The following is a 19783-nucleotide window of genomic DNA, read 5'->3' on the forward strand; positions in this document are numbered from 1 at the left end:
TTACGATGACTTTATGTTCGGTTATATTTTAAAATGTTGCCCGTTCCTTTGTTATGGGCACCTGTTGTTGTCAAAGCTGAGTTTAAAGTGGAGCTGGAAACCCACTGGTATCAAACCTTGTTTACTGTCGGCTGCCTACGCGTTGGGGTTCAAGTTAAGGCCCAATATGGCAAGTTACATGTAATAACTATCAAATGCATCAGGGTCACCACTAACCGATAGGCCTGCTCCTGAATAATAGCAGTGCAGAGTAAGAATATTTATCATGTATACATGTATCAGCCTAGTTTTGGGGTTGTATTGCATTCTACATATTTCAAGGGTTACACGTATGAAATGAAAAGTCAAAAATGGAAAAGGCTGGACCGTTGAAGTATGCTCAAGACGCTGTGTTTGGTCTGGTGAAGAGACTCCTCCATCCAGGCTGAGCGCGTCTGCTCGCAGCCTCGCGCTGGCAGCCGGAAGCTGTGATCAGCTGATGGGGGAGGAGCTTGAGGGAGGTGAGCCATCTTCCCCCGGCAGAGTGATACTCTCCGGTAGAGCCGGCCCGGCATTCGGGAACCCCGGTGTCATTTGCAGCCAGGGGCGATCACAGGACGCCCGACAGCCGGTGTCAGTCGCGACGGAAGCGAGATCCCCGGAGGACTGCTCAGTATTTCTACTTCCGAGCTGACTGAGGAATAAATCCTCTTTGGACGTCAGCGCGGAGGCTCTTATAGTAATACAAAGAAAGAAAACATTGAGCTCGCAGGGTGGATTCATATCGAAAAATGAACCGTATCTTATTTAGCAGATTGCACGAGTGCAGAAGATAAACGCGGTAAACCAGCATGTAGTCGGTGCGGGAGGTGTTCTGGTCACCGGTGAATGTAAACAAACGGCGGTGTATGCTAGCTCCGGTTAGCCGGTCGGGGGTTAGCTCTCCACTGCTACTGCACGTAGCTTAGCTAATACCCGGCGGTACCGAACCAGGGCGAGGGTGAACCCAGCGGGACAACCGTGCTTTGGGGGCTTAAAACGCATTTCAGTTCAATTCAGTCGCCTGCGTCGGATGTCAGCGGTTTGTTTAGTCGCAGGATGCAGTTATTAGCATAATTAGCCGTCCAGCTAACGTCGGCTAACTGTTTATTTGCATTAGCAGCCGGGCACTATAACACACAAGCAGCGCGCTGAACAAAGGAGACATTTGGCGTCATTAAACTCTTAAGTGTGACTCTCGCGTGTCTTGTGCCATGAAACAAACACTTTGTGGGCTCGTGTTTACGCGCAGATCCTAACGTCGGCTGAAAGGAGGAGACCCTCGGGATGAAGGAAACAACTTGACTTTTCTAAGGATTGAATCCCATCGCCATCCGCAGCCAGCGGGCTCGTGTGTGTGTGTGTGTGTGTGTGTGTGTGTGTGTGTGTGTGTGTGTGTGTGTGTGCGTGTGACGGTAACGACCGTGCGCCGGGGAGTTGGGCGGCGGACAGCCCGGGTTATGGAGCCGTGCTTGAGGGCCCGGCGGTAAGCCTCTCAGCTGTGTTGTGGCCGCCGCTGGCCTCCCCTCCCCCCGCCCCGACGCTCCGCTCCGCCCGAGAGTCGGACCCCGTCCGCCGGGTCGCGCTTGGCCGTTTGTCGCTCGCGGACCAAAGGCTCTGGACTCTGACGGAGTTGAGAAGTGGATGTGATGGAACTGATGTTCGCCGAGTGGGAGGATGGGGAGAGGTTCTCCTTCGAAGACTCGGACCGGTTCGAGGAGGACTCCCTGTGCTCCTTCATCTCCGAGGCCGAGAGCCTCTGTCAGAACTGGAGGGGCTGGAGGAAGCAGTCTGCCGGACCCAACTCCCCCACTGTCAAGATCAAAGGTGCGTGTTCCCATTCACTGCGGGACCTGTTGGTGCAACAGCCTCACTGACCCCACAGTGGTTGTAAAAACGAGCAAACCAGATGCCATAAAATGATCTTTTATTGTTTATCCGCATGGTCTTTCATTCAAAAATATTCACAAAAACCAAACCTTTCACTTAAGCAACATAATTGAAAGAATGCTTATTGTAAATAAGTTATTGTCATGAAACAAATATTTGGTTGGCAACCCTTCGGTTGGTATCTGGTGTGTTCTCCTATGACGCGGGAGGAGGTTGGGGATCTGAGACCGTTGCTCCATGCAGATCCTCCACATTCCAAGATGCTTGTCAGTTCCTCTTCAGCTCCTCCCACACACTTTCTATGGGGTTTAGTTCGGGGGACTATGAAGGCCGTGGCAGAACCTCTATTCTGTGGTCCTGAAGCATATTTGTGGAGATTTTGAGGTGGGCTTTGATCTGCTGAAAGGTCCAACCACGGCGTGCTTATTTAAGCAACACACACGTGTCCTCTTTCATGCTGTTTCTTAACATCTCCTGTTTCAAACTTCTTAATGATTGCCCTAATAGTGAAAATGGGTATTTTCAACTGTTCAACTGAGATTTTCTTATATCCATTTCCACCCCAGCTCTTTCCCATAGTGATGGATGGCTGCTGGAGTTTGTCCCCTCAGACCACAGTGCAACAGGAAGTTCTGGTTCCCCACTTAAGAGTTCCTCATCAACTAGTGTGAACTATGACTGGAATTATACTACAGTTAGATTGCAAACCAATACACACGTTTTGGGGAAACAATTGATTTAATGGCAACTTTTTTTTTCTTTCAATAAGTTTACTTTAATCAAAAGGTTATTTATTTAAATATTTAAACTTTAAATATTTATAATTATTTAAATATTTATTTAAATATTTAAATATATATAAATATTTATATATTTTTAAATATTTTTATTTATTTATTTAAATATATATATATAATTAGTGTAATAAGATAATATTTACTGTATAATGAAAGATCGGAGGAAAAACAAAGACATTTTTTAAAGCTGCTGGGTTTTTTAAGGCCTTGTATGGGACTAGTTTCTGATTAAGGAATTACCTCTGAAAATGGGGACGCGCGAGCAGCCTGTAGCCGACGTTTAGAGAGAAGACAGCTGTCTTTGAGAGGGACACGTCTCTGGTGCTCAGTTGTTATTGAGGCCTTCGCATGGCACATGTATTCAGAATGGAAAGAGTTCATCCCCTAAAGTCGTGGATGTAGATGCTCAGTTATAGATTTATGAAGATAGTTTATATATGAAAAGTACTTAAACTCATTTTGTAAGAAACTTCACAAAATAACAAAGGGCTTCAAAACATGCAGCTCAACTGTATTTTACTTTCTGTGTACCTTTACTTCAGGTGAAGATATTTTAGTGACCAGTGAGTTTTGAAAACCATTAGTACAAGTTTGTGGCCCCAAGTAGTGTGAAGACACAATCCAGCCCTCGTGGGCCATAAGTCCTCTTCAGTGCAATGGAACGTGGTGCAGATTTAGGTTTTTATTCTAATTCTGTCGGGCGTTTCAGGTCATGAAGACGTGTGTGAGAGCTGTGGAAATGTGTAGGGACGATTCTGTCCACAGCTCTCACTGCCGTGACCCTCGAGTGGAGGACCAATGTGTGTTCTGGTGTTCCTCTCCTCAGACGGTCAGGTGATTCCTCTGGTGGAGTTGTCAGCCAAGCAGGTGGCGTTCCACATCCCGTTTGAGGTGGTGGAGAAAGTTTACCCCCCCGTCCCGGAACAGCTGCAGCTCCGCATCGCCTACTGGAGCTTCCCCGAGAATGAGGAGGACATCAGGTGAGAACCTGGACCTGGACCTGAGTCCAGCAGGGCCCAAACAGTGTGAAAGTGATTAACTTCAGCCACTGTTTAAGTTCAACGTTGACACACAGAATCTAGGAAAGAAATGAAAGTTGGACGGACCCACAAGCTCATGTGCACATCTGAGTCTGGGGGACACTGGTTGACACGGTGGTGCATTTCTGGCGTTATGAGTAAACTCGAGCTTGACTTGAGATTTGGGGCATAAAGTCAGGTTCCTGCCGTGTGCATGTGTCAATAATGAAAACACGTTGATATTCGTGCAGCCTGTTGAGCAGGACGCGTAGTGTGTGTGCTGTGATGGAGGACGGAGGGATTTCCTGCAGCTGGAACGTGAAGCAGCGACGCGTTGGCCGGGGGTCCTCAAACCACTAGACCCCCCTCTGACAAACTCATTTGGTTCACTGGAAGCCCCCCTCTCTCAAAACACCACTGTTAAGCAACGTGGGTCCAAACGGGCCCCAGACCGTAGGAGGTGTATTCTTACGTATGTCTACACATGAAAAGCATTGAATGTTGTTACTGTTGTCGCTATTTTCTGAATAATACAAAATCCCCCCAAAACAAGTTAAATGTGCAGCTTTATTGAATTATACTGCAGCACTTTGGAGTTAAACTTTTATCTGTTGGGCTGCTGATTCAGATTTGGATCAAAGTCATTTTAGAATAGTTTGCTTCCAGAAAAAAAAAGCCAAATGCCCGACACCCATCGACTGTCCGACCCACCCGACGTGGTGCACAATGCCGTGTGCTCGCACTACTGTACAACTTTCATTGTCTTCTGCATGTGTCTAGTATTACATTCACTGTAAAGAAACATCATGTAAACAGTGTTTGACTTGGCTGCAAAATATTTACTCCAATGTAGATTTAAAAAACCTATTTGTGAAGACAAGCAGGTGGGTGGGCAGCTGTCCTCCTTCAGCCTTCGCCTTAGTGCAGTGCTTTGTTCAATCAGTTGGTCTCTTGGTCCCAGCTTCACATCCTCCTGCTTTCTGTTTGCGTCCGTCTCCCCCCCCCCCCCCCCCATGTGCTGCAGGTTATATTCCTGCCTGGCTAATGGGAGTCCGGATGAATTCCAACGTGGAGAGCAGCTCTACAGGATCCGGGCCGTCAAAGACCCTCTGCAGATCGGTGGGTTGAGGTGTCCCGCTCCCCTTCCATGGGCCCGGTTCAGACATGGATCACATACGTGCGTTCACACGTACCCACTCAGACCAGCTGAGTCTCTGCTCTACGAGGAAGGGAACACATGGCTGCTACAGCAGACCCGGCAACGGGACGCCACAGGGACGTCAGTAGTGGACATTTTCATTGGGAATCTCTCAGTTGATAGAACCAGTTATTAATAACCTGCATCGGTGTTTTTACTCTGAAGGAATTCAGTACAAACATGGACTTCACCACCTAAAAGGTCCCTGTGGAGTGAATCCCAGCTGTGAAGAGGGACAGCTGCTACTGAACATAGATTATTGATACAAACTTAGTTCATAGATATATTAATTTTATCTCCTCAGGGGGCATCGGCGTGGTGGACATTGTGGATAATGTCCTTCAATCAAAAGTATCTTAAGCTTGTTTGTCATTAAGTATTTATTATAAACGAATATATGGAAACTTCATGAAGAATACACAAATCAGTACAGACGGTTCAAAGTCAGTGATGCTGCTAAACAACTGTTGGATTGAATGAAAAGCTGCTCAAAGGCGGCGCGCTGTGAATGTAGATAACGGATCATTCAGAGTATCACACTCAACGTGACGACCGCTGCTGTTTAAAAAGCTCTGCTGCACACTACAAAAGTGCACGTTTTGCGCATTACGACGGCATTAATCGCAGGGATTTATGCGATTAATGCCGAGTAAACCTTTCCCAGCACTAGTCATTGTGTAACACCGGTTGTGTGTAGTGTGAAAAAGTTCTGCTGTCTCCTGTTAAAGTGTGTAGCAGAAAAGCTTTCTACTATACTTCAGCTTCTAGTTGAGTAAGTTATTTGATTTTAAGGCTCTACGTTCACTTCCCCTGCACCAATAAATTAACACGGTATAAATATATCCGTGATTTGAATACTGCCCAGTGAAGAGCTCAGAGAGTTTAGGATCTTTTTCTATGCCTTCCTCCTCCCAGGTTTCCATCTGAGCGCCACAGTGGTGACCAGCCAGTCCGGCCAGTCCAAAGGCGCTTACAACGTGGCGGTCATGTTCGATCGCTGCCGCATCACCTCCTGCAGCTGCACCTGTGGCGCCGGGGCCAAGTGGTGCGCCCACGTGGTGGCTCTCTGCCTCTTCAGGATCCACAATGTGAGTTCATGTCCACGTCGACAAATTCTATTAAAGCGTGCTTCATTTTCACAGAATGCATCGACACTGAGCGCCGACAACCAAGAAGATGTTTCTATATCTACTCCTGTGAACAGCATAGTGTGCAGTATCAGGCCGTTGGTCTGTGAAACCAGCAGAGGGTGAAAGAGTGACTGAAATGTGCCCGTGAAGCTTGTCACGGTGACTGTGCTCATGTGTGTGTGTGTGTGTGTGTGTTGCTGCGCAGGCATCAGCAGTGTGTCTCAGGGCTCCGGTCTCTGAGTCTTTGTCCAGGCTGCAGAGGGACCAGCTCCAGAAGTTTGCCCAGTACCTCATCAGTGAGCTGCCTCAGCAGGTACCATCTATGTCCTGTCCTCGCGTCGTTACCATGGTTTCCATCAGGGCTCAACAGAAAGGGTTGACAGTTGCCAATTGAAACCTTTTTTTAGAAATTGGCAGCCAATTGTTTAACATGTGTCCTCATATAATCGCTGCGTATTTATACAGAGGGACAACAAAACTTGCACCCTGAGTTTTGTTGCATCAGTGATATTTAGATGTTGCAGTTAGAAGCTGAAGCACCCAACGGTAAATGTGTGCTCGGTATCTTCATTCTTTCAACCTGTTCCCCCTCGGAGCCCTGCGTGTGTCTGCTGAAGCACGGTGTGGTATTGATTCCTGTTTGTTTGTCAGATCCTCCCCACGGCTCAGCGCCTGCTGGATGAGCTGCTGTCCTCTCAGTCCACCGCCATCAACACCGTGTGTGGGGCTCCAGGTACATCACGCCTGTCCTGATAGGCCCCCTCTGATGTCATCGCCAGAGGAGATCATTGAACTAGGACCAGCCTGAATCATTGCATGTTTCTGCAGCTAGGTGGCGTTGGTGCTGCTGGGATATTTCCATGTGGACAGCGTGTTTGCTTGCGTAACATTGTTGTGAATAGTATCCGCTGAGACCGGCGTGTTTGTTTGTTTGTGCATCTGCAAAATGTTGCGTGTGTGTGTGTGTGTGTGTGTGTGTGTAGACCCAACCGCAGGCCCTTCAGCATCCGACCAGAGCACCTGGTATTTGGACGAGTCGACCCTCAGCGACAACATAAAAAAGACTCTGCACAAGTTCTGTGGGCCGTCACCTGTCGTCTTCAGGTACACACGCTGTTCTCCTCACAATGAAATGCAACATTATCTTCATGTTTTGATTGGTGCATGATGGTGTCAAGCTGGGACTGGCTGTCGTAGCTTAGAAGGAGCCCTTCGTCTCTACAGAGAGCAGGTCCTCCTCCACAGAGTCCACCATGCTTCACACATGGGACAAAGGCGGGCTCTACGCCTTGTGTGGGTGTATAATCCCACCAGCCGCTGGTGTCTGAGGCGAGACGTATTCACCCACAGCGACGGGTGAAGGCAAACTCTAACCAAAGCGATGCTTTTAAGGTCTGAGCAGGATTATTCTAAACGTCAGGTCTACGCTCAAAAAGCCTTTTCAACCATTCATGGTACACAAGCCGTTGCTTTAGGTAATCTGGCATGTTCACGTGGGGGTATTCTTACTTTACAACTACATTACAGGTCATTTAGCAGACGCTTTTATCCAAAGCGACTTACATTACACTTTAGACCCATGGCTTTTTCACATTTTTGCCCGGGGAGCAATTAGGGGTTAGGTTTCTTGCTCAGGGACACTTCGACATGGAACATGGGGCAGCCTGGAATCGAACCACCAACCTTATGCTTCCCAGCACACCTTCTCTAACCCCCTGCGCCACAACGACCCCTACTGCAGTACTGTTACTGCCTTCTTTCTGATTGATGACTTGCGTGTGTCCCACAGTGATGTAAACTCCATGTACTTGTCGTCGACGGAGCCTCCGGCGGCCGCCGAGTGGGCGTGTCTGCTGCGGCCTCTGAGGGGCCGAGAGCCGGAGGGCATTTGGAACCTTCTGTCCATCGTCAGGGAGATGTTCAAGAGACGAGACAGCAACGCCGCCCCGCTGCTTGAGATTCTCACTGAGCAGTGTCTCACCTATGAGCAGGTACGTCGTCACATGACCCGCGCATGTCAGCATGTGTACTTGGTCGTTCTGCATTGGCCAGTGTTACCGGACATTCACATTTTGGTCAAAGTTCAGAGAGTTCATACGTAGACCTCTAATGTAGCTGTTGTATACTGTACACTATGAATGTGTGTGTGTGTGCAGATCATCAGCTGGTGGTACAGCGTGCGGACCTCGGCGTCCCACAGCAGCGCCAGCGGCCACACCGGACGCAGCAACGGCCAGTCGGAGGTGGCGGCTCACGCCTGTGCCAGCATGTGTGACGAGATGGTGGTGCTGTGGAGGCTGGCGGTGCTGGACCCCACCATGAGCCCCTGCAGGTCAGCTAGCAGCAGAGTTTGGGTGGGAATGTTGTGTCATCAATTTAATGTGTTTTGTTTTGGGCCGATGAGATGTGCTGTCCACTCCCACGATCTCCACGCTATCTAATATCCATGGACTTTTGGTCCCTTTTGTGCGATGCGAGTCGTTATTCAGGGACTGTGTTTGCTCTTTGCCAGGCGCCTGGAACTAGCAGGCCAGCTGAAGCAGTGGCATTTGAAAGTTATAGAGATCGTGAAGCGGGGGCAACATCGCAAGTCCCTGGACAAACTGTTCCAGGGCTTCAAGCCCGCTGTGGAGTCGTGCTATTTCAACTGGGAGGGGGCCTACCCGCTGGACGGCATCACCTACTGCAGTGCCGATCGGAAGAGCGCCACTTTCTGCTGGTCCAGAGCAGTGCAGCACCAGAGAGGCGTCAAAGCTGCTGCAGGGTTGGGCGGAGAGCCGCCAGAACCCGGGGGAGGGGGCAGAGCCGACGGCGGAGCTGGGGGAGATTATAAAGGGAGGGGTCACTTGTCCCAACAGGAGGTGGCGGTGCGTCCCAAGGAGACCGTCCTGACCAAGAGGAAAGGCCTGTCGGTGAGCGGAGGGGGAGGGATGCTGGTGCGCCTGGGAGGGGGGGTCTCCCTGTCTCTGGAGGACGGAGGAGGGAAGTGCGTGTACAAGGGGCCGGGCTCCTCCTCCGGAGGGAAGCTGAAACTGCCGCCGGGAGGCGGGAAGGGGGCCTCTGTGGGAGGTGCGGGAGGAGGTGGCGGGATGGGCGGGGGGAAGCACGCCGGCACCAAGCGGAGAACCAGCAGTGAAGACAGCTCGCTGGAGCCCGACCTGGCCGAGCTCAGCCTGGACGACGGGTGCAGTCTGGCTCTGGGCGCCGAGGCCAGCAACACGTTTGAGTTCCTCCCCCCGCCGCCGGAGATGCTGCCCTCCCCGAGCCCGCTGCTGCGAGACTCGCGCAAGTATAGCAACGGCAACAGCAGCGGGGGGGGCAAAACGTTTGAGGCCAAGCGCGTCGGCCACGCCTCCGCCGGCGCCCCCGCCGTGGAGCCCGCTCCGCCGCACACCGTGCTGGTGGTCATGGACACGCCCAGCGCGGTGGAGAGGGACGGGGCGCTGGTGGCCGCGCCGGTCAACAGCAAAGACGAAGACGTAGACTCTGCTGGCAGTAACCAGCCGTCCGCCTCCACCTCCGCGGTGAGATCGGCCGCCACGCCACCGTCTGCCAAGCTGCAACGGGCCCGCCGGGAGGCGGCGCCGGCCGGAGCAGCAGCCGCCGCCGCCGCCGCACGTGGGCCGGCCAATCAGGGAGCAGAGGCAGCGGGAGGAGAGGCGGTGGGGGAGGACGACTATCAAGCGTACTACCTGAGTGCCGCCTCGGAGGAGGGAGCGGACAGACAGCTGGCTGACAACCACCAGGAGGAGGAGCCGGACATCTTCGCAGGGATGAAGCCGTTGGAGCAGGAGGGCCGCATGGAGGTAAGGAAGGAGGAGCAGGTGGTGTCCACACTCATTCATAGTCCTTGCACACGCTCTGTACTCGAGTCATTGAATATAGGTTTTACATCTTTGAGCGCACATAATAAACCAATGTACTAACATCCACCACTCCGCCTGCCGCCAAAACTACAGAGACCAGAGTGAGCGCTGTGCATGACTGACTGCTGCTGTGGTGTGTGTGCAGGTGCTGTTTGCGTGTGCCGAGGCCCTCCACGCTCATGGCTACAGTAATGAGGCGTGCCGGCTGGCCGTGGAGCTGGCCAGAGACCTGCTAGCCAATCCTCCAGACCTCAAGGTGGAACAGCCACAGACTAAGGTGGAGCAGCGCGGCGTCTTCTTCTGTTTCTGTTTCACAGTTTCAAGCTTCCAAACTCCAGTCAGCACATTTTATATTACATTTGTTGCTGATCCAATTTGGAAACAAGCTGCAGAAATGAACTAATTCACAAAGAAGAACTTCAAAGTCCAAATGTACTTTTCAGAAGTAGCATTGTGTCGTCCTGACGTCATGGTTCTCTGCTTGCTGGGCAGGGTAAGAAGAGCAAGGTGTCCACCAGCCGTCAGACGCAGGTGGCCACCAACACGCTGTCCAAGGCTGCCTTCCTCCTCACTGTCCTCAGTGAGCGGCTGGAGCTCCACAACCTGGCCTTCAGCACCGGCATGTTCTCCCTGGAGCTCCAGAGACCACCGGCGTCCACCAAAGCTCTGGAGGTCTGTCACACCTACATAAGTACACACGCGTTCTCTGCGAGCACACGTATGAAGACTCCTGCAGGTCAACTGCATCGGACGGTTGCAGAGTAATTTATTATCTGTCGGCTGTCACTTAATTATGCCGTAGAAACTAGGCTGGGCGCGTTAACGCCTTATTGATTTAATCATGCGTTAATGGCTTCTTTTAAAAAACCCACTGCTGAAAATGGAGGATGGTACTGTACGTGGGACATTTTCCTTTTGAGAAAGCTCTACCGGACGCAGTACTCGATAAAAGCAAAGCTGTTTGTGAGCACTGCAAACCGGGAGAATCTCCTCAGCAGACTACTACGAGCCTGAAGCACTGCTTAAAGCGCTACGCGGCGTGCATGCAGCCAGCTAGCGTCCGCTACCCAGACAACCAGCGGAGCAAAACATCAACCACTGTCAACGAGAACACTGACGTTGACGCAATGAATGGATCCTCAAAGATGATTGACCCCTGAGACTCCTTCACAATGGCTCCCTAACCTTGTTAACCATGTTCTCAGTGTAGACTCAATTCACCCGTTGTCTGCCCCACATGAAACCGGTTTTATTAAAACTGTATATTTAGTTGACGCAGCACAAGCAGTTCTGCCACAAAAGTTGTGCTTTGATTATGACTTGATCGTTGGATAGGAACTCTAAATGGAGGAGACTCCCTGAAGGTCGTGTTTTGCAAATCGCTTCCTTCTGCCTGTATGAAGTCCACGTGTGTCTGAGGTGCTGTATGTCGTTGACATGTAGCACGCGCACTGACCGCGTGTGTTCCTTGTCCAGGTGAAGCTGGCCTACCAGGAGTCCGAGGTGGTGTCTCTGTTGAAGAAGATCCCGCTGGGCCTGGTGGAGATGACGGCCATCCGAGAGCGCGGCGAGCAGCTCCGAGACGGAAACTTCTGTGACTACAGACCTGTGCTGCCGCTCATGTTGGCCAGCTTCATCTTTGATGTTCTGTGCACCCCAGGTGAGCACCGATTGTTTGCTTGCTCAAGTAGTAAAATAAGATACTTTTTTTGCATTCTACACACTGCGTAGTGTCCTGAGAGCGTCTCGTCCTCAACTGTTACCCCGAAGAACGGCATGCTGGGTACAGCCCGATTTCTGACGATGTTCGCGTAATATTCCACTCCTTATCGCCTGGGGACACGCGTCCGTCATGGCAGGTTCCAAAGCCGTGTACCAAAGACCGCTTTGTCCGAATCAAAGCGCTACTGTCGCGGTTAAAAATGCTTCCTGTACAGAGCCGTGATTGTTGACCTGTAGTATATTGGGAACTTCCAGAATTAACATCCCTTTCACTTCTGTCCATATTGTTTGTGCAGTTGTGTCCCCAACGGGTTCCCGTCCACCGAGCCGCAACCGTAACACCGAGATGCCCGGCGACGAGGAGCTGGGCTTCGAGGCCGCGGTCGCCGCTCTCGGTAACTCCACTGTAGTCCGGATTGGATTCAAGCCTGGTCCTGTCTGGGGCACTTCCCCTCCCGTGTCCCCTGTCTAAGTCTGTGGCCTCTCCTCTGAAGGTATGAAGACCACAGTGAGCGAGGCGGAGCATCCTCTGCTGTGTGAAGGAACTAGGCGGGTGAAAGGGGACCTGGCGCTGGCTCTGATGATCACCTATAAGGACGACCACAGCAAGCTGAAGAAGGTAACGTGGGAACAGATGGGTTTGAGTCGCTGCTTCATGTCTTTGTTCTGTTTGTTGAAGCTGTGGATGAAAACGTACTGTGGCACGTGGGCAACTTTCTACCCCTCCTCTTCCTCAGATACTGGATAAGTTGTTGGACAGAGAGAGTCAGACCCACAAGCCCCAGACTCTGAGCTCCTTCTACTCCAGCAAGCCGGCAGCCGGCAGCCAGCGCAGCCCCTCCAAACACGCTGCCGCCGGTCACAGCAGCGCGAGCGCCGGCGTCTCCAGACACGCGCCGCCGTCTTCATCCGCAGCGACGGCCTCTTCTGCCTCCGCCGCGGCGCCGGTCAGTGACGCGTCGACCAGCCAGGCCCATCTCAACGCAGCGCAGAACAACAGCACAGCGGGGGAGAGCGCTGCTGAGACCAGGGAGCGAGGTGAGCCCCCCCCGCCTCCGCCCGCCGGATTCAGCTGTAAAGCTCTTAGATAGACACTGACCCCTGAACGTGTTCCTTCCTCCCAGCAGCAGAGGGGCCTCCTCCATCAGGGGAGCAGCAGAATGAAGCGGCCCCCTTTAAGGAGGCCACAGTGCCCAGTCGGCTGGCATTGGGGGCCCGCTGCGGCTACAATCAGCGCTGCTGGGGCTCTCCGGTCCGCCAGAAGAAGAAACACACCGGTAGGCTAAATGGATCCATTTCCCATGACCACACCAGACACGTGGTCATTTATGAAGACAGACATACGGTGACGGATGGGCTCTTTTCGACAGGCATGGCGAGCATCGACAGCAGCGCTCCGGAGACCACCTCGGACAGCTCGCCCACTCTCAGCCGCCGGCCGCTCCGGGCCGGCTGGGCGGCCACGTCCTGGGGGCGGGGCCAGGACAGTGACAGCATCAGCAGCTCCTCGTCTGACTCGCTTGGCTCCTCGTCCTCCAGCGGCTCGCGCCGGGCAGGGGGCGGGGCCAGGGCCAAGAGCACCGACACCAGCAGGTAACCAAGGGCCTCCTCCCGTTGGAGTCACACAGACGCGTAGAAGCACGAACAAGCCGACTTGTCACGCTCAGGGGTGCTGTTAAAACCTTGTTGTACTACTTGCATTCAATACGAGCGCAGAAGGTGTGAGGCATGAGGGCAGAGGTGACCAACGCACTTCTGCTCTGCTATCTGTGTGTCTGTATTTGAAGAAGGACGAGATCTCAGTCCCGCTCGGTGTATTTCCCTGTGTGCAGGTACAAAGGGCGGCGTCCAGAGTGCCATGCCCCCCACGTGCCCAACCAGCCGTCGGAGGCAGCAGCCCATTTTTACTTTGAGCTGGCCAAGACGGTGCTGATCAAAGCCGGGGGGAACTCCTCCACGTCCATTTTCACTCAGCCCTCAGCCAGCGGGGGCCACCAGGGACCCCACAGAAACCTGCACCTGTGTGCCTTTGAGATTGGCCTGTACGCGCTTGGCCTCCACAACTTTGTCTCGCCCAACTGGCTGTCCAGGACCTACTCCTCCCATGTGTCCTGGATCACTGGTCAGTGTGTTTTGTGAAGGACCACCTTCTTTCTCTCCTTCCTGCTCACACATCCAATCCCGTCTCCTCCTCTCAGGCCAGGCCATGGAGATCGGCAGCGCCGCCCTCAACATTTTGGTGGAGTGTTGGGACGGTCACCTCACCCCTCCAGAGGTGGCGTCCCTGGCCGACCGAGCATCGCGGGCCAGAGACCCCAACATGGTCCGGGCGGCGGCGGAGCTGGCCCTGAGCTGCTTGCCTCACGCTCACGCCCTCAACCCCAACGAGATCCAGAGAGCGCTGGTGCAGTGCAAAGAGCAGGTACTGTGGGAGGCAGGGAGGGAGGAGTCTAGTCTAAAGTGCTCTAACTGTGTGCTGCATCAGTTTGAGAGCTCCGCTGTGGACCAACACGTCAGGCACAGACCAGGTGTCCACTGTCCTAAGACGCTGAGAGGAAAGCTTCCGGCTTGTCCATCTCAATTGAGTTGTATCACATTTTCATCACTCAGTATAATCTGAGTTGATCCGTGTTCTGCCACCACAAGGTGAACTAGACTCTTGTTCTAGTTGAAGTAAAACACTGTGCCATGTTCAAGTACTTTGTCAAACGCGCTGTCCGTCCCCGTCTCCCTGCAGGACAACATGATGCTGGAGAAGGCCTGCATGGCAGTGGAGGAAGCCGCCAAGGGGGGAGGTGTGTACCCCGAGGTTCTGTTCGAGGTGGCTCACCAGTGGTACTGGCTGTACGAGCAGTCAGTGGGCGGGGGCTCAGGCCCGCAGCGCGAGACCTCCGGGCGCTGCGGGGCCAACGGCGGCTCAGGGAGGAGGCCCCTGGAGACCAGCTGCGTGGTCCTGGACGCCGGCGGCAACATGGAGTCGGCGGGGGTGGCGACGGTCACGGCCTCGGTCACCACGGCGGCCGTCGTGCCCGTCATCTCCGTGGGCTCCACCATCTACCAGTCCCACGGCATGCCGGGCCAGGCCATAGCCCATGCCCACAGCCAGGGCCTCCACCCCTACACCACCATCCAGGCCCATCTCCCCACCGTGTGCACCCCCCAGTACCTGGGACACCCTCTGCAGCACATTCCCCGACCCGCCGTCTTCCCCGTGGCTGGTGCTGCATACCCACAGGTCAGGACTCTCTCCATACAAAGGCTCATTGTCTTCTCATTGGTTGGTTGCTCTTCAAATGGTTAAAGACTTAAATGGTGGATAGATATTCTGTAATGTATATATTTCTATATATAAATATATAAATATTTTTATATATAAATATATATATATATTTATATATTTATAAATATATATATATATATAAATATATATTTATAAATATGTATATCCGCCAAGACAAATTCCTTGTATGTTTGGCATATTTTGGTAATAAATGTTTCCTGATCCTGAAGATATATATTTATATGTATATATGTATATATTTATATGTATATATATGTATATATTTATATGTATATATATATATATATTTATATGTATATATATATATATTTATATATATATATATATATATATATTTATATGTATTTATATATATATATATATATAAATACATATAAATATATATATATATATATATAAATACATATAAATATATATATATATATATAAATACATATAAATATATATATATATATATATATAAATACATATAAATATATATATATATATATATAAATACATATAAATATATATATATGTATTTATATATATTTATATGTATTTATATATATATATATATATTTATATGTATTTATATATATATTACATGTATATATATATATATATATTTATATATATATTACATTACAGGTCATTTAGCTGACGCTTTTATCCAAAGCGACTTGCATTGTATTTTTAACCCCTGGCTTTACCCCCTCAGGGAATGCACCCGGCCTTCATCGGGGCGCAGTACCCGTTCTCAGTGGCCACTGGCCCGCAGCCTCCGATGGCAGCCACGGCTGTGACCTTCCCCGGTGTCCCCGTACCGTCCATGACTCAGATCGCCGTCCACCCGTACCACGCCGAGACGGGCCTGCCCCTCGGCACCACCGTAGCAGGTCAGGAGAGCGCCGGGCGTTTAAATCCAGCAGCTGTCATTGTACGTGGCTCGGCCGGGATGCACTGCAGCTTTGGCCTGTCGTGTTTTACAGTAGGCAGCGTCCACACGGGCCCCACAATCCAGGCCATCCAGGGGACGGCCCTGACCTCCCTCTCCTCCCAGCCCGGCTCATTGGTCAGCACTCCTTTCCCAATAGAGGATGAGCAGCACAGCCAGCCAATCAGCCAGCAGGGCCTGCACTACCTGCATTCTGCCTACAGAGTTGGTGAGGAGTTTGTGCCCCATGATTCCGTCTCACTTGAAGCAATGCGCATACCGTACACGGGCTCAGTGCTCAACTCTCCGCTCTTTGTGTGAAGGCATGCTGGCATTGGAGATGCTCGGCAGGAGGGCCCACAACGACCACCCGAACAACTTCTCCAGGAGCCCGCCTTACACCGAGGACGTCAAATGGCTGCTGGGACTGGCTGCGAGGCTCGGTGAGCAGTGCTGCCACTTTAACTTGTTTATGGACTCGGCACCCAGTACATAATTGAGTAGGGCTGAAGGCATTAAGTACCACGTGACGCTGGGTAAGAAAAAGGAAGCTCTCTGGGGACTGGCCACACTTTGTGCCAGCAGAAAGTCCTGTTTGAATGGTGGAGACGAAGCTGCCCACGTCCTCCACGCTGCATGAGAAACAGACATCGCTAACATTTAGATCTTTAGAGGGTTAACGGTTCCCGTGTAACGGATGGACAGTACAACAAAGACCAGGACCAGGAGGGGCTGTATGGGGTTGGTAGATAATTAACAAGTCCATATTCAAACGTATTGAAGACACGGCATGTTGTGTTGGAAACAGCCGCCCGTCACTTCACATGGCCACCGGTTGAACCAGGCAGTAACATCTGGTTCACATGGCCACCGGTTGAACCAGGCAGTAACATCTGGTTCACATGGCCACTGGTTGAACCAGGCAGTAACATCTGGTTCACATGGCCACCGGTTGAACCAGGCAGTAACATCTGGTTCACATGGCCACCGGTTGAACCAGGCAGTAACATCTGGTTCACATGGCCACCGGTTGAACCAGGCAGTAACATCTGGTTCACATGGCCACCGGTTGAACCAGGCAGTAACATCTGGTTCTGTAGACAAAAAGCCATGTTTCAAGTGTCTTGAAAGCTGCATCCTCTCTGCTGTCCACCAGGGGGCGACTCCTCTGGTCCCATAGAAGTCTATGAGAAACTGATCCTACTTGCCTCTGCATTTATCACCTCAGTAAACGTTCTAAAACTGGGTTTATGGTCTCAATCTCTAGTTTCAAGTCTGTTTCAATACAGCATGATATAGTACATTCTCATCTATTTAGAGTCAAACACACCACAGAGCAGGGGACGCTTTGGGGGGGGATTTAATTACATTGCATTATCTGTCTTTGGTAACTACATAACCAACTGCCTTCGTTCCCCTTGCCTCTGCCTGTCCGCTCCGCCAGGAGTCAACTACGTGTACCAGTTCTGTGTTGGAGCAGCAAAAGGTGTCCTGAGTCCGTTCGTCCTACAGGAGATCATCATGGAGGCTCTTCAGAGGCTCAACCCCGCCCACATCCACGCCCACCTCCGAACGCCCGCTTTCCACCAGCTGGTCCAGCGCTGCCAACAGGCCTACATGCAGGTAGGCTGCTGCCCGTAGCGTCTCTGTCTGGGCTGGATGGACGAGTGGACATGCTACTCAACACAGAGGGAAGCTGGCAGAGAACATTCCAAGTGGTCCGATTCATTAGAGGTTGTAAGCGGGTTAAACCGGCTGCTGCCATCTCACGTTGAAGGAAAGTGGCCTTCTGGGCGACTCATCACCAGCTGACCATTATTGATCGGTGCAACGTGTGGCTGCGTTAACGTGAAGGAAGGACATTTACCTTTGAGAGGCTGCGTCTAGAAGTCGTGGAATGAAACCCAGTACTTTCCACCAATACTGTCCTTCAGGGACTTGTTTCCAGTGTCATCCATCTTTTTACTTCTCTGTTAATTAGTAGTAAGTAAGTTAAAGAAGAGATCTAGGAGTCCACACCTGCTCCATTCATCAAACATCTCTTTACTCTCTGCAGTACATCCACCACCGGCTCATCCACCTGACGCCGGCTGACTACGACGACTTTGTGAACATCATCCGCAGCGCTCGCGGCGCTTTCTGCCTGACGCCCGTGGGCATGATGCAGTTTAACGACGTGCTGCAGAACCTGAAGAGAGGCAAGCAGACCAAGGAGCTGTGGCAGCGCATCTCCCTGGAGATGGCAACCTTCTCCCCCTGAGCAGCCCGCGCAGCCCGGGGGAGCGTGTGCTGGGGCCCGGGCCAGAAGAGCCCCCATCCTGCCCCCCCCCCCCATCCAGCGCCGCTACTGCCAGCGCACCCGGCGGGCCGCCGTGCTGTCGGGGAACGCCGCTCTCCACTCAAACAAACACCGCAGACAGGCGATACAATCGGCCCCCACCCTCCTCCCCACCCACAGAGACTTGCTACGTGTGTTGGGCCTCAGGGGGAGGAGCTTCCCGTTTTATCATGGTTCATGTTTGTGTAACTGTGGAAATTAAAGTGTACTCCTTCCTTTCTTCATCTTACTCGCCTCTTCCGTTCCCCTAAACTGGAGACGTTGACGGGGACCCTCAGCCGCCCTCCTCCCAAATATTCTTTGCTTTGTTTTGGTTGGATGTGACATTCCTGTCCAGAGTGCCGGGCTTCCTGCACCGAGAGCGTGTCACTGTGGACCTGAATGTTTGCCGTGTGGGAGGGAAAGGAATACTTGCGAGGGGCAAACGGTCCAATACCAGAATTTCTATTGAGCACGGTGAGGACTTTTCAGCATTTTGTTTAATCTTTTGATACTTTGTATAGAATATGACGTGTATGTAGAGAGGGACGGGATGAGAGAGGGGGGACGTCAAAGGTGTCGTTGTTGTTGTTGTTATCGTGTGGGATTCATATTAACATTTCAGCCTGCCTGAGGAGGGACCAGACGGACCAGAACCAGCGGCTCCTCCAGGTGTCCAGTCAATTCATATGTATTCTTTGGTTTGTGTCGGAGCCCATAAAGGCCACGTCACTTAATAACGTTTATTTGTTATGAATCCTTTTTTTTTCCTCAAATAATTCTGCAAAACATCAGCCAGAATAGAATATAGTCCAAAAGGATTCACGTCAAGGACGTGTTTATGTGGCGAGAAACCAACAACTCCACGACGCCAGTAGTTTTAAATTCAAAGTACTACACACACACACCCCCCAAACTACAGCCCCCTGTGTCCTGGGACCAATCAGATGCATAGACAGACCCAGGTGCTCTCTGTGGGGGGGCTGAGCCCTTTTCTTCTCTTCAAACCAAAACATGGCTGATCTCTGGAGCTTGCCTACGTACAGCTTTGGGTTCAAAGCCCCCGCTATAACTAGCGTTGGATCTTCAGTCCCCTGTTGGTGAGACGGGGTGGTGGGGGGCGTTAGCAATGACACCATTCTGGCCAAAAAGACTTGCTAATGCGTACGTCTGGTTTCTCTGGAGCGGGCCGATGTTGGAGGAGCGGCGGGTGGGACGTCTCATCCAGGACTCCTGCAGCGCGAGATGAGCACCTCTGTTTGCTGCGTGGGCAGCTGGTAGACTTGGTGCTGATACCTTAGGAAGGTCCGTCCCTGCTTGGGTCTGATCCCTGCTCTTTGATTGGCTCTGGACCTCACGGAGGAAGGCGACGAAGTAGAAAATGTACTGTAATATTTTTGTATTCCTCAAGTGTAGCTCGATTGAAAAGTTCTATATGTGCAGATTGCAAAAGGTTCTAATTTAGAGTGAAAAGAATAATAAAGAATAAAAGCAATACTTTAAGTGTAGAGTTTACTTAATAAAGATAATTCCAAACGGTGACTTGCTGTGACTGATGTGTGGGATTCAGAGGTCACCACTAGAGATCAGCGCCTCGTCGTCCTCTTTC

At 51.5% G+C, this 19783-nt stretch overlaps 1 protein-coding gene across 6 annotated transcripts; it reads left to right on the forward strand.

Moving 5' to 3' along the window:
* The first annotated feature begins 466 nt into the window (after window positions 1-466).
* Window positions 467-19716, forward strand: zswim8 (zinc finger, SWIM-type containing 8). Of its 6 annotated transcripts, none has more exons than XM_040178569.2 (26): window positions 467-1845; window positions 3532-3685; window positions 4749-4843; window positions 5838-6010; window positions 6258-6365; window positions 6704-6785; window positions 7036-7156; window positions 7842-8043; window positions 8209-8384; window positions 8565-9858; window positions 10064-10195; window positions 10411-10590; window positions 11395-11578; window positions 11937-12035; window positions 12135-12259; window positions 12378-12678; window positions 12765-12917; window positions 13011-13233; window positions 13473-13762; window positions 13839-14062; window positions 14378-14875; window positions 15642-15819; window positions 15913-16086; window positions 16181-16300; window positions 17302-17480; window positions 17914-19716. In XM_040178569.2, exons 1-26 carry the CDS (start codon window positions 1668-1670, stop codon window positions 18115-18117), a joined length of 5847 nt encoding a protein of 1948 aa, XP_040034503.2. In that variant the 5' UTR covers window positions 467-1667; the 3' UTR covers window positions 18118-19716. The 6 variants fall into 6 exon arrangements, with proteins under 6 accessions (XP_040034503.2, XP_040034504.2, XP_077960730.1 ...); XM_040178570.2 differs by having other exon boundaries at window positions 12768-12917; XM_078104604.1 differs by having other exon boundaries at window positions 11395-11577; window positions 11927-12035.
* The last annotated feature ends 67 nt before the right edge of the window (window positions 19717-19783 follow it).

Source organism: Gasterosteus aculeatus, chromosome 6 (genome assembly GCF_964276395.1).
Source record: "Gasterosteus aculeatus chromosome 6, fGasAcu3.hap1.1, whole genome shotgun sequence".
In the NCBI taxonomy this organism is placed as follows: Eukaryota; Metazoa; Chordata; class Actinopteri; order Perciformes; family Gasterosteidae; genus Gasterosteus; species Gasterosteus aculeatus.

What these genes read in the sequence shown, in the direction of transcription:
- zswim8 (XM_078104601.1), top strand. Translation starts at nt 1,668, where the DNA reads ATGGAACTGATGTTCGCCGAGTGGGAGGATGGGGAGAGGTTCTCCTTC. An exon ending in CGTCCACCAAAGCTCTGGAG is followed by an intron (nt 10,591 to 11,394) that starts GTCTGTCACACC and finishes TTCCTTGTCCAG; the next exon opens with GTGAAGCTGGCCTACCAGGA. An exon ending in GCATTCTGCCTACAGAGTTG is followed by an intron (nt 16,087 to 16,180) that starts GTGAGGAGTTTG and finishes CTTTGTGTGAAG; the next exon opens with GCATGCTGGCATTGGAGATG.